The sequence below is a fragment of the Apteryx rowi genome, unplaced genomic scaffold (genome assembly GCF_003343035.1).
Source record: "Apteryx rowi isolate R43461 unplaced genomic scaffold, aptRow1 scaffold_389, whole genome shotgun sequence".
Taxonomy (NCBI): domain Eukaryota; kingdom Metazoa; phylum Chordata; class Aves; order Apterygiformes; family Apterygidae; genus Apteryx; species Apteryx rowi.
The window spans coordinates 813,186-826,295 of NW_020450407.1; the positions used below are offsets into that span (position 1 = coordinate 813,186).

The 13,110-nt window shown below is 38.7% G+C and overlaps 1 protein-coding gene across 12 annotated transcripts in view; it reads left to right on the forward strand.

Annotated features, from left to right (window-relative positions):
* The first annotated feature begins 2,330 nt into the window (after positions 1–2,330).
* Positions 2,331–13,110, forward strand: part of IL15 (interleukin 15) — a 35,506-nt gene continuing 24,726 nt past the window's right edge. For 2 of the 12 annotated variants that reach the window (XM_026074424.1, XM_026074432.1), the window contains exons 1-2: positions 4,820–4,933; positions 12,729–12,858. In XM_026074424.1, coding sequence (XP_025930209.1) covers positions 12,796–12,858 — 63 coding nt within the window. In that variant the 5' untranslated portion in view covers positions 4,820–4,933; positions 12,729–12,795. The other 10 variants (XM_026074425.1, XM_026074433.1, XM_026074426.1 and 7 more) reach the window with 10 other exon arrangements.

Consider the following 13,110-nt stretch of genomic DNA (forward strand, 5'->3'; position numbering starts at 1 on the left):
AGTATAGGACAGTTTGCAAATTCAATTATGTGTATGATTTGTTGAAGATTACAATTTACAGAAATGCACTATCCTAGCATATATCAAAGACAGATTTACATAAGTCCCTAATCACACAAGTTCCCCTCTGTCCCTCTCTTGCTTCAAGAGTAAGGCACTCTGCTACTGGCCACTACCAGCAAGATCCAAACTCTCAAGCTTTGTCCATGTCCACATGGGCCCGATAACCCCAGCTCTTGGCATTCAGTAATGAAGCATGCCAGGGGTATTCTTCAGAAGAAGAAGGCTGTCTCCCCCGAGTTAGCTCCACTGGCTGCCACATTGGGAGTGGGGTGAGCAGAAGCTGTACCTATTTATCAGCTCTGTATATCCACTCTTCCACCTGGAGGAAGAAAACAGCAGTTCTTCCATTTCTGTATGCAGTTAATTCATGGCACTGACAACTGAGGGTGTAGTAGTTTACTCTGCAGGAAACTTCTTGAATAAAGCAGGAATATTATAAAAATTAAATAAATTAATACTTCTCAGGAAGAGACAATATTCAAATTGCAAACACTATCTTACGCATCTGCCAGCACATTTGATTTCAGGTACTCTAAAAATTCTGCAATTTTGCTTAAAAAAATCCATATCATTATGCTTTTACTTGTAGAGAACAGCTAGGAGTTCTGAAGGCGTCTTATCAGAGAAGGCCTCCATTTCAAGAATGGTTTTTGAAAAGAGCTGATACTCAGTTAGTACATGAGAAAAGAATGGCCTAGAGTTATCTTCWGTCATTTTAAAATTTATCAAAGAAAGCTGGGTCTGAGTCATTTGGGAACCTCACTGAGGTGATCGGGTTTTGCAAGAACTGCCGCTGCTTTTTTCAAGACTGCCTTCAGAACATTCGGCATTTCTGTATAATCACACACACCACATTGCTCTAGAAAAGCCTTCTTCCCTCCATCTTCCTCACTTTTGCTCTTGTAGTAATACCTGGAGCCTCATTCTGCTCCCCTGCTGCTTCATGACAGAACTAACACCAATTTCAGAGGAAGTCATTTCATATGACTAGAGGCAAATTTTTAAGAGTACAACAAAATCAAACCTGTTGTTGGCCGTAGTGCAACCACACAATTTGGGTGATGTTGTTTCCAGCCAGGATGCTCATGTTTGAATTTTCAGTTATCCTTTTTTAATTTCAAAATTACATTCATACATCTATTTTCACTTTACTGTTTGCAAATTATAAGTTATTCATGTTCTTTGTCACTGCACTTATAATACTAAATTACAATTTAGTAGCTCATTAGTGAGAGTAATTGCCAATATCTTGCCAAATAGTCTGTGTCCACTATAAATGAGACTTGCACAAATTACAAAGGGATATTTTGCTTGTAGGAGAGTATGAGAATAATTTATACTATAAATAAACACCTTGCTATGGCTAGTAGTGTTTAGACGACTATAAAACATCTCTTGCGTAATTAGGAAGCACATTTTTGTGTAATTAAGAAAATGAACGAAAATTAAATGTTTAGAGAGTGCAGGTGGTATTGCCACCCTATCATAACATAATACATACTGACACCTGCATCATTTTTGTATATAACTACTGTATTATGAACAGTTTAGGAACAGTTTTTAAATTAAGCTAGAAAAAGAATATATTTTAACTTCAGAAATGCTAGCAAAATGTAGTCTTTAAAAAAAGCAAAGCCAGGGAACTAGTTAAAAAAAGAAGAAAATACATATATAGTGTTTCCATTTTGCAATATTCAAAGAAAACTGYTTGGGAAGTGATTTTTAAAAATATTAAAATGTGTTTTTTTTCCCCTTTTCCCATAAAATATAATAGAATTTACACATACCTAATGCTTTTTTTGCTTGTTTTTTGCTGTTTGTTTATAACTTTTTTCCAGTTGATAACATTCTGACATATTATAGTGTAGCAAAGATAAAACACCAAAAAGCAAAGACAAATGGAAAACCATCTATTTTCTTTCAGTTTTAAACACTGACAAAATATGATAGACTTTAGGATCTAAAGTCCAAATACACACACACACGCATACACACACATACTTGGAATTATTTACTGTCATTCTTGGAAAAAGCCAGAATAAACTGAAAGAARTGTTTATATGTTTTATATCTTGTTTTAGAAAAAGCTTCTTTAATTACAAGACAGTTAATAAATAAATATGTTCCTTCAGTATAAATGGTTATCTAGGCTGATTTTTTTTTTCTGCAGTGCTGGTACCCACTTTTCACTTACAGTTCTGTACTTTGTTACTGCAAGAATTCCAGCTATCAGTCATCAGGTGTCAATTTTGTACTTTCAGTTTCTCTTTCAAATATTGGCCATACTTCTATCAGCTGCCAGCTCAGGCAGATTTAACCTCCCATGTCTGCACAACTGCTTTTAAAGCAATATTAACTCCCTCTACTGAGACAGACCAGAAGAAGTGTGTGGAACTTCTGCTCTGGAGACACATGTACAGAGTAGTGTGGGAGAACAACAGAGAGCATGAAATTGTGAGTTCTGCATTTATGTCTTGTATTAAATGGTTGTAAGGTTCTTTGCAGTGGTCGTGACTCAGAACCAGATCCTCTACAAGAGCTAATCAAGGTGCCTGCATTTCACTTGAGTACCTTCTCTGTAGACTGGACGCTGGACCCCAGTGTCTAACCTCAAAATATAGCAGCGCATGTGGACACTGAAATTAAGTGATCACCTCTCTGAACAGTAAGCTGCCTCAAGTAAGTGAATTCATTGTGCAGCCTTCTAAAATTAGACCCTGGAAACACAGTTCTAGTCCCTGTTTCTCTATTTTTCTGTTCTGATGTCACTTGTGCCCATGCCACCTCTCTGCCCTGTCACCCTGCAACAAGCTAGATGCCGTCCTCTTCAGAGAAGCTCTTTTCTGCCCTGCCAACCATTTTTGATGGTCCTGCTCTTCTTCATGTTGCTTCAAAAGGCAACTTCTCTTCTCCTCCTCGGGTGGCTGCCCCAGCCAAATACTATTTGGGCTACAGAGAAGTGGAGGAATGACAGCATGAAGTATCATTATCTGCTTTCAAAGTAATCAACTCTTAGGACCTTTGGTTGGAAAGATACACTTTAGTTACAAAGAGGGCGGGGACTGTGTAGAGACAAGGGCACAAACTGCACATTTCCTTCCCTTTAGGGAATGGTAAGAGGCAGCACGCGTAAATGTGACTGCTCAAGACTACAGCTGCCTTCAGTGTTTTTCAGTCACTAGCCCTCCTTCGCAGTCAGAGACATATGCCTTTCCCCACTTTTTTTTTTTTCAAGTTTGAAAATTGCACAAAAATAGAAGGGGGAAATCCCTCCCCTCTGCTATTTGTGGTGAGAGTAATTTCCACAGTGTATTAGGTGCAAACGTAGTCCTTAATTATTATATAACAACTGAAAGTAAAAGAGAATGGAGGAGGGGGAGGAGCGTTTGCTGCTGTCACTGGTGCAAACTTTATCCTAACTTCTGTGCCAGCTTGCTACACAGCTTTTCCGAGACTTGTGAGTATTTTAAACATCCTCTTGCTTTTCTTTCTTTCTTTTTTTGAAAAGATGAGGGAACTTATATTGCTTAGCTTCCCATTATTTAATGTCTTTTAAAATTGTCTGGTAAGATTTGTTTTAAACATAAAGGGTAATAGTTTAATAGTTTTAATATATAACCTTTCACCTGGTACCTGTTTCTCTGTTTCCACTGGGTGAGAGACATAAGCCAATACGGGAAATTGGTGTTAGCCACTGAAAATTTGTCACTGTTTTCTAAAAAATGCACAAAACAAAAATGAGAAAACAAATATACTGCTGTGAGCCCAGCTAGCATAGCAAGGACAGAGACAAAAGGCTGAGAGAAAAATTATTAGCCATCTTAATGTATATACTTGAAAGAACAGTTTAATGCAGAAAGGGAACTCAAAATCTGCAGTCAAACACAGTCCTACTGGAAATGGGGTTAAACAGATACAGTAGCTGAAAGGGAGGTATTAGCTGGTCAGTAAACCAACTAAGCAATTGCATTTACATGTCTGCTGTTAAAAATCACCACTTTTCACCTAATAGGTAGGAGGCACAGGATGTGTGGAAGAGGAATTTATGAAGGATTGTATTTTGTTAAGACCTGCAAAGTTACCTCAGTAAAATCTACTAAAATAGGAAATTCCCCTTACTGTGTGCAAACCCTATCTGTATGATTCTTTCTGTATGCAGCAGGTACATTTGTGCTTCTTATTAAAAAACTGTCTGATATTGTAGAAGAAGTGCAAATGTGACTTTGAGATTCTTGATTATAATTACAAGAGTATGTTTTGCTATACTTTCCAAATAGTCAATAGCATGGCAATTGCTTCGCCCATTAGGAACATGTTTATTTCTATTAACAGCTGCCAATTTATTTGACATGTGCTGGACAAATGGAAAGGCATCACTTAATTATTTTATCTTGGAAGGAGAGACTTAATTATAAATCAGTTTATTATAGACAAATGTTCTTTATATAGCAATGGAGGAATCAAATTCATTCTTTGGAAGCCTACTAGGCTGTTCTAAACTTTAAGAACATGTAGTATGATTTTATAGCCTGTCACAGTCATTTTAGCTCTGCAAACTTTAACAACAACGTTCAGCCTTGCCAATTCTTCAGAGCATAACCTTATAGCCTGTTGCTTTTAGGAATGTTTTTAATTTTCCAGGAMATACAGTATACAAAGAGTCAGATCCATTCTGAGGCATCTGAGACCTTCACTGAATATAGAGAGGGATCACAGGGGACAGAGATGCATGCTGATGTGGAGCAATTGGGTAGGATGAATAACATAATGCTACATCTGTTCTGAAGAATGAAGAGTCACTTCTCACTTTAACTAGCAATCAGCTGCTTTACAACAAAATCAACATCTTCCAAGCTGTGGCCGGTGACAGGTTTGACACAAACTTTGTAATATCGCCTGCAGTGTTCTCTTGGCCAAACGTTTCCCTCCTCTGTGCTCAGGGATTTCAACTTGATGCAGCTGGCATGGCAGGGAGGATAAGAATCTAGGAACAGCCCCTGTATACGATGTATTTTCTATCAGAATAATGCATTTTGTGTTGTAAAGTAAATCACTGTTCTGCAGGGAGAGGCCAGTACAGTGCATGAGTTGCAGGGTGCCAGTAAAGCCCAGCAGCCCACCCTCATCTTGGAATCTCAACTGTTTGAACAAAATTATCTACACTGGGCAAATACAAGGAGGGTGAGGCACAATTGCTTTTATTCTTAATATAACCTTTTAGCCTTGAACTGTTGCATGTCTTAGTTTGTTGCAGGATCTCAAAATAGTTTATTTTAGTAAATGATATCAGTTCTTCAGGTTCCCTTCTTAATAACAACAGTGTTCCATCTATCAGTCTGTTAGGACAGATTGGAATTACACTTAGGAGCAGTTAAATTCTGAGTCTTCTCATCTTGATTAGACAAACCTAGTTATTTTTCTCTTATAGACATATGATATGGTATCTGTAAAGATACCTCATTTTAACAAGTTGTATAATAACAGCTAACGTCAGTGCAATAAATGCATCACAGTGATGAGGGAGAAAACACTGGTCATCATAACAGGGTAAGATACACTTGGTGAAAATGGAAATCGAAGATGTTGTTACAAATCTAGACATATCTCTCAACTCTCAACAGACAAGTCTTAGTGGATTGTATGCAATTGAGGGTTACCCAGAGATATGTGCAATGTGTGTATGAAGCAATATCTTATTATTTTATAAGTAGTTCCCAAATTCAGAGACACCCCTTCTTCTCACTCAGCCCAGATTTCTGATTCCTATTCCACAGACTTCAATAGCACAGGAGTTCACTCCAGGAATAAATGCTGTACTCACAAACAAGCTGACAAATCTGTTTCTGCAGAGACCGAACTTTGGTAGAAAGGACTATTAATGGGTCCTCATGTAAGACCTATGTCCTGCCTTTTTAAGAAGGAGTTCAAAGGGATAGGACTGTTTCAGGTTCCCAGTACCTAAACACACAGATACTCTTTCATAGACAAAAGGACTTTCAATTCCATATCATTAGTCTCAGAACAACTTGCTTTCTCACCCTTTTGGTGCTGAACCTCAGCCTCTGGCACCCATCTCCAAGGCTGCTGGATACTGAATTCTCTTCTGCTCCTGCTGGGCCAGTTCTGTTCCCAAGACTGATGCTATGAGCCCATGCTCAGAGTAGATCTGAAGGAAGAAATATAGTAGAAAGACATCATTTCATTCAAGCTGTCTGTACTGTATCAGCGTAAGCAGAGATCCCATTGGCCAGGGCTGAGTGCCACCTTTGACGTAATTTTTTACTAGTCTCCATGAGAGGTATTTGTATGGTCTAGGCTAGGATTTCCTCCGTGTCCTTTACATGATTAGCACTCTATGGTCTGTTCTCCACAATCCATCAGGATTCATGAGGACATAAGGCTGGATTTTTATATCATGATGACAACACAGTTGTTGCATCTCAGCACCTAAAAAAAGCTTTCTGTCTTCCAGTCACAACTCAATGTAATAATGTAAAATCAGGAGACTAATTCTTTTTTGCTAAAGAATTTTGTGTTAAGAATTTTTTGCCAGCAGGAGATGTACTATATAATTAAACTGTTGTTCTTACCAATAGGTTATAATCAGCAGGTAATAAGATATATGTATCATTACAAACCGTCTTACAGTGTTTCATGCTACAACAGATGTGGTAGGTCTTTAATGGCAGCACAGGTTTATCACTTAGAGATTGTTGCCATTATGGCTGCAATTCATAGTGTAATAGTTTAACAATTAACTCTAGTGCCAATGCTCAAAAATTGTTTAACAAAGAATGGCTGGTTTTTTTGCCCCGTGAGAAACAGTGTTTAAAAGCATGCAGACTTTCAGGAAGAGCTGACACCATGGCAGTTTAAAATCTTACAATATTACCAAAGTTGTTAAACCAACCTGTCCATAACTAGTATATCATATGTTTTAGGGAGCCTTTTTATAAATAAAAATATGAACAAAGTGAATTTACAGGCTGTAATTTATTTTTGAATAGAGGGATCATATTCTAAACAGATAGTAAAAAAATCGTTCCCACTTTACCTTTCTCTGGCTGAAGTCTCTGCCAGAAGGCTGAGAATGTCATGCACTCTGTAATTTTCTTCCCTAGAGTTTAAGCAATAAATCAGGACAGCGTGGAAAAGTTTTTTGTCCCTGTGGAAAAAGGATTTGAGCTCATTGAAGATATCAGGTCACCATCTCCCACAAATCCTATATGTGCAGATACAAAATATGATAATACAGATATTGAGATAACAGATGATCTTGCAAACAACCGGACTAGTAGAAGAGCCATTTTATGTAWAGGAATAAAAACACTGACAGGGTTTCATTCCACATATCTCAAATATCAAATTAACTGTTAATATGTTATTCACTATCGTTAACATATTATTAATTCTGTATCCAACATGATGGGAAATTAGACATGAACTCAATGGTCTCCTTTGATGCAGCATTAGCATAATAAGAGTTAGCACAATAAGGGTTGTGGCACCTGTACCAGTGGTACCTTCATATATCTCCATCCAGTGACAAAGTGTCACTATCTGTCTTCCTGAGAGGGAAAGTAGGAACCTTGTCTGCCCTTTCAGGACTAAGGGAGAGGTATTGCAGGAATATGGAAAACAATGCTGCCTGAAATCTGAAAGCTGCAGCTGGTTGCTGTCATCAGCCTGCTTATAAGACAAAATGGCATCAACATAAAGAGACTCATTCAGAAAATCACTAATTATATCTGTTTGTATAATCCATATGGGCTCTCTCCCGAGTCATGTAGCCTCAATCTGAATGTCACATTAGACTGTACCAAAGTATTTTAAAACAAWAGACATCTGCATACTTGTTACAACCGAGAGCTTGTAATGTGCGTTTAAGAACAGGGAATGGGAGTCACAGTAAACTTTTACCAACTAATCTATTGTAGCCTGTGGCGGAAAGTAAAAAATATGTTTTGTTTCCCTCCTGGTGTACTTTGATAAAGACAGAGTTGCTAGGTGGAGTTTTTCTTTATGCTGCTTCTTGGCAGGGTAAATAGATCAGGTGGTGTTTCGCATTCCTGAGGCTAGATTAGTTCTGATACTAGACCGAATATGATTACTTGTACTTGGGACAGCTCTGTGCAGCGCAGATCACTGGTGTGCAGCAGAAAGGATAGGAAGGAAAGGTTCCATCTGAAAGTTGTTACGTTATTTAGCGTGCTCAGTGTGGGGATTCCAAGTGTCCAACTGGCCCTGTGATATCAAAACTGGACACTGGTGATGGCCAAAGTCAAACAGATGGGGGTTTAGATGCTGCCTGGCTGATTATGGTTTTCTTCCACTTCTTTGATTTAATTTCAAAGCAATAAATAAATAAATAAATAAATAAAAATATTCTATTGCCTTAATTCAGCTGTATCTTAAAAAATAGTAAGTAGTTTCATGAGCACAAGAAATGTAATTGTACTCTGTCTAGAATGTATATATAATAGGAAAAGCAGATATTCTGTATTTCATGTACTCTTCATCTGTATGGTTCCATGTCTGATTTGGTGCACATTCCTTGCACCATGCTCTAAACTTAGAATAATTAATTTCATCTTTTTTTGTCCTCCTTTTATGGCACTCAACAGTATTCTATTGCTTCTTGAACATGAATTAGTTCACTTTCTCAACAGTGTTGAAGGATAAGGAGACAGGAATTTGATTTTACAAATGAAAAAGGTTGAAAGAATCTAAAAATTTAGGATCCAGAACATGATACCTGGAGACGGATTTTTTTTAAAGAGATTGTTTAACATTTCTTATAAATGTCTGTGTTCACTCTTAGCCCCCAGTGCTTCCTGTTGCAGCTGTGAGAGCTCAGTGTTTTTCTGAATCAAGCTCTGTAGATGGCATCCATTTCTCCAGACTTTAGCCATCTGCACTGGAGATATGTGCATCTGAACAAGCTGACTATAAGGATGAGAAATATATGCTTGGGGAGCATGAGGCTTCTCATCCTAAGGTAGATGTATAAAGCAGCTTAAAGTCAAGATCTCTTATAGGAGGGTACTCAGAAAATTATCATCACTTGTGAAAAATCTGGGTTAAGGAACTTGCCCAAATCACACGAAGATGGTGAGATGAAGGCAAGAACAGGCCTGTGTTCTTCAGTTGCTTTTATCATCGAACCCATGCTTCTCCTTCTGTAATCTTCTGCCTTTTTTCTACACACATTCCTTCTTCAAGCAAGGACATTGGTCCCTTTCAGTAGCTTGGCCCATTCACTAAACAGAATCCATTCTGTTCAGAAATTCTGTGAGGAAAAAAGAAATAGTTATGCCATACTATGRTTAAAGATGTAATACTTTTTTTAAAATTATGTTTTCATGGGAAGGCACTGAGCATGGGATTCAGTTTCAAGTTCTGGAGAAGAGTATGCTTTAGTGTTCATAAATCCTTCCACTTCTGTTAACACAAACCCTTTCTCCTTGCTTTTGTCTTCATCCTGTCTTAATTCTTTACCATGTTTACTATTCAGTCAGGTTACTCAAAGTCCACTGCTGTGTACCAGCAATACCACTGATTTCTGTTCCACTGCCTTCACCACCCTCTCCCTGCAGGAGGCGTTTTTTTTTTTAATGAAAAGCACTGCTTGCCTACGAAGCTCTGAAATGGAGTATGTTCATTGTGAATAGACTGCTGGAGATCAAATACTCAGTGCCAACAAATTTCTTCTGCAATTATGTAAACTAAGACACTCATGACTTGGCCAAGTTTGTGCAGATCTTCTATGCTGCCAAATTTGAAGACATTACTAAAAAGCACAGTTTTAATTAAATGGTTATAAACATTTTCTTTAGTATGAGGGAAGAATGCATATTTCTACTCATTTGTTTTTGGAAATGACTGAACTACTCTTGGTGTGACTTAAAACAAAATCGCTATCCTGAAGAAGTCATTCAGCACAGGAAATTTAAACTCTAACAATTTAAGCTTGCTCAAATTAAAAAACAACTGAAATTGGGTTTTGTTCTTTGACACCCAGCTGCAGAAGACCCTAACAAAACCACAGGCAATAGCTCCATTGCATGTATAGAAATAGGACTGGGTCCACAGCCAGTATCTTTGAAATTATTGGTGTTTAATCTAATTTCCTAAGAAAATAATGCTCATGTGATCACACATCTGTGCATGTTTGCATATCTCTGCCTCCCTCCTCCACCACATAATTTTTTAATTTAAGTCCTAATTTCTTAGAATAATTTACATTGGAAGAGGCATTTAGAGGTCATCTCTCCCAACCTCCTGCTTAAAGCAGGGCTAACTTCAACATTAGAGCAGGTTGCTCAGGGCCTTGTTTGGTTGATTTTTGAATACCTCCAAGGATGGAGATACCACAGTTTCTCTGCGCAGCCTCTTCCACTGCATAACTGCCCTCACTGTGAAATTTTTTCCTCATATCCAGTTAGATTTCCTTTCCCTTCCCTTGTTCAGGAGGCAACTTGGATTGTTGCCTCTTGTCCTTTCAATGTACAGTCCTCGGAAGAGTCCAGCTCTGTCTTCTCTGTAACCTCTCTGTAAGTAGTGGGAGAAAGCAACTAGATCCTGTCAGTATCTCTTGTGTACTGCAGGGCCAAAACTAGACACAGTGTTCCAGATGCAGCCTCACAAGCGCTGGTTARAGGGAAATAATTACCTGCTGGCTACACTTGGTTAGCCTTCATTGTTGCAACATGCACTGCTAACTCTCATGCAGCTAGCTGTCCACTCCTAAGTCCTTCTTTGCAAGGCTTCTACCTAGCCAGCTAGTCTCCAGCTTGTACTGCTGCATGGGCTTATTCCACCTCAGATGCAGGATTTTGCTTATGTCTTTTTTGAACTTCATGTGGTTCCTGTCCGGGACATTCCTCCAGCTGGTTGGAGTGCAGCTGAGTAGCAGCTCTGCCCTCTAACATATCAACAGCTTCCTCCAGTTTGGTGTCACCTCTGAACTTAATGAGGGTTCATCCCATTCCATTGTTAAGGTGATGACTGTCCAGATGAAGATGTTAAACAGTATTGGCTTCAGTATCAGCCCCTGGAGAGCACCACTCCAGAAATCCGCTGGATTCTTTGTGTCCTCCATCAAATGTCAGAGTAGTTTAAGTCCTCCGTGAGGACCAGATCTGTCATCAGCAGACTTCTTCCATTTGTTTAAAGATGGCTTCGTCCACTTCCTCTTCTTAATCAGGCAGCTGTTAGCAGACACTCACCCCTACGTCCCTCTTGTTGGGCTCCCCCTGATCCTGCCCCATCAGCTTTCAGCAGGCCTGGCACCAACTGTATACCATAGAACACACTCTGCCCTCCTTGTCTTCCCTTAAGAGCCTGTGTCAAACCATCGCAGCACTCCAGTGATGTGAGCTATCCCACCACATCTCTTTAACCTTACAGCGGGGCCTTAGCTCTGTGGCTACGTGCGTTCTTCCAATTCCTCCTGTTTGTTCTGTTTGTTTCCCAAGGTTGCATGTGTAAGCATACAAGCACTTCAGATGGCCCCTGGCAGTTCTGTTTACACAAGGGGAACTTAAGACCCTTCCCCATCACTCTGTCCTGTAAGTACCCATTTGGGAAAAGCTTAGATCAGTCTTCAATCTCCTTGTGCCCCAAATTCAGTCATGGGACAAATGTGCAGAAAACCAGACTTTGCTAGTTCACGGGCCATTTGTGCAATACAGAAAATAGTATATATAAAAGAGTAGCTTTACAAACTTATTTTCTTGCAGATTATGTTGGGACTACTTTAATCAAAAATACAAATATTAACATCCAAATAAACTGTTCTGTCAAAGTGTCTTCATTCTTTCTGCTTCATAACTTTTAGGTCTTGCTGTGAATACAAAATTAGTTGTTTAAACAGATTTAAAAATTGCTTGTTTCTCCAACCCAAACACCGAAAAGAGCTGAAAATGAATCTAGGAAAAAGCAGGTTCTAAAAGAAAACGGAAAGGTTCTAGTTAGTCTTTATTGTTTTAGCTGAAAAAGCATAATTTAAAAATAAAGAGGTATTACAGAGCAGGCTAGACAGCTGCCATGTTCCTTACTATGAAAACACTGCTAAAATGAAGGTGCCATAGTAGATTGCTTGCTGGCCTGACCTTGCTTCCATGTGGTTTACCTCATTTATTCTCTAACTTATTTCATAAAACAGAGGAGAACAAAAGTAAAATTGCATATCTGCACTGTACTGTGTCTACATAGAGGGCAACTATTAAAAGTAATGTCACGCTGTGTTGTGGTAATTAGGGGAGCTCTTCCTTCAAAAACACAGAATTATACACTGATGGTAATGACACTAACACTCCCCTCATCTAACATGGCTACAACCTCTCCTCTGGTTGTCAGCAGAAGTCACAAAAAAATATCCTTTGGTGACAACACACGTTTTCTAGGGGACCTCTTCCCCCCCCCCCAATATATTGCAGCATTCAAAGATGACAGTGTAAGGTGAGTTTCTGGTATGTAGTAGATAAAAAAACCCTTTTAAAAAATCTCTCATGTTTTTTTCATCCATTTAGAGGATTTGAAGTGTTGCAAAAGTAAATTGTGAAATTTCAGCAACTTTCTGTTTTGAAAGCTCTTAATAGTCGGGCTGAGAGACACCCAGAACTTTATTACAACATAAAATATACTTATTTTTCCACCACTAGGTCCCACAATGCACTTTCCTGATCCAGACTCTATGCTTCTGTTCTGAGTAATGTTCCAGCAGACAGGATGCAGAGGACGGTACAGCCACAACGAAACTCTGCTGGAGCATGGAGCAGGCTGGAAAATCAAGTAAGTGTCATTTAAACCACATGAAGTTTTATGAAGGCTCAGCAAAGCTTTAAATGTTATTTTTATGACCTAACAAGAATACCAGGTAATGCAGCAAATTTAAGGCTTGAAAATATTTCCAGTATTTTAGATGAGATCACTAGTTTCTTACAGTTGTCTCCTGCGGTTTTTCCACTTCCTGTTGTTCACTTATACCAGAATTACATAGTAAATGGCCTTAGGTCTGGGATTTTTCACATACGTGTTTTTCAC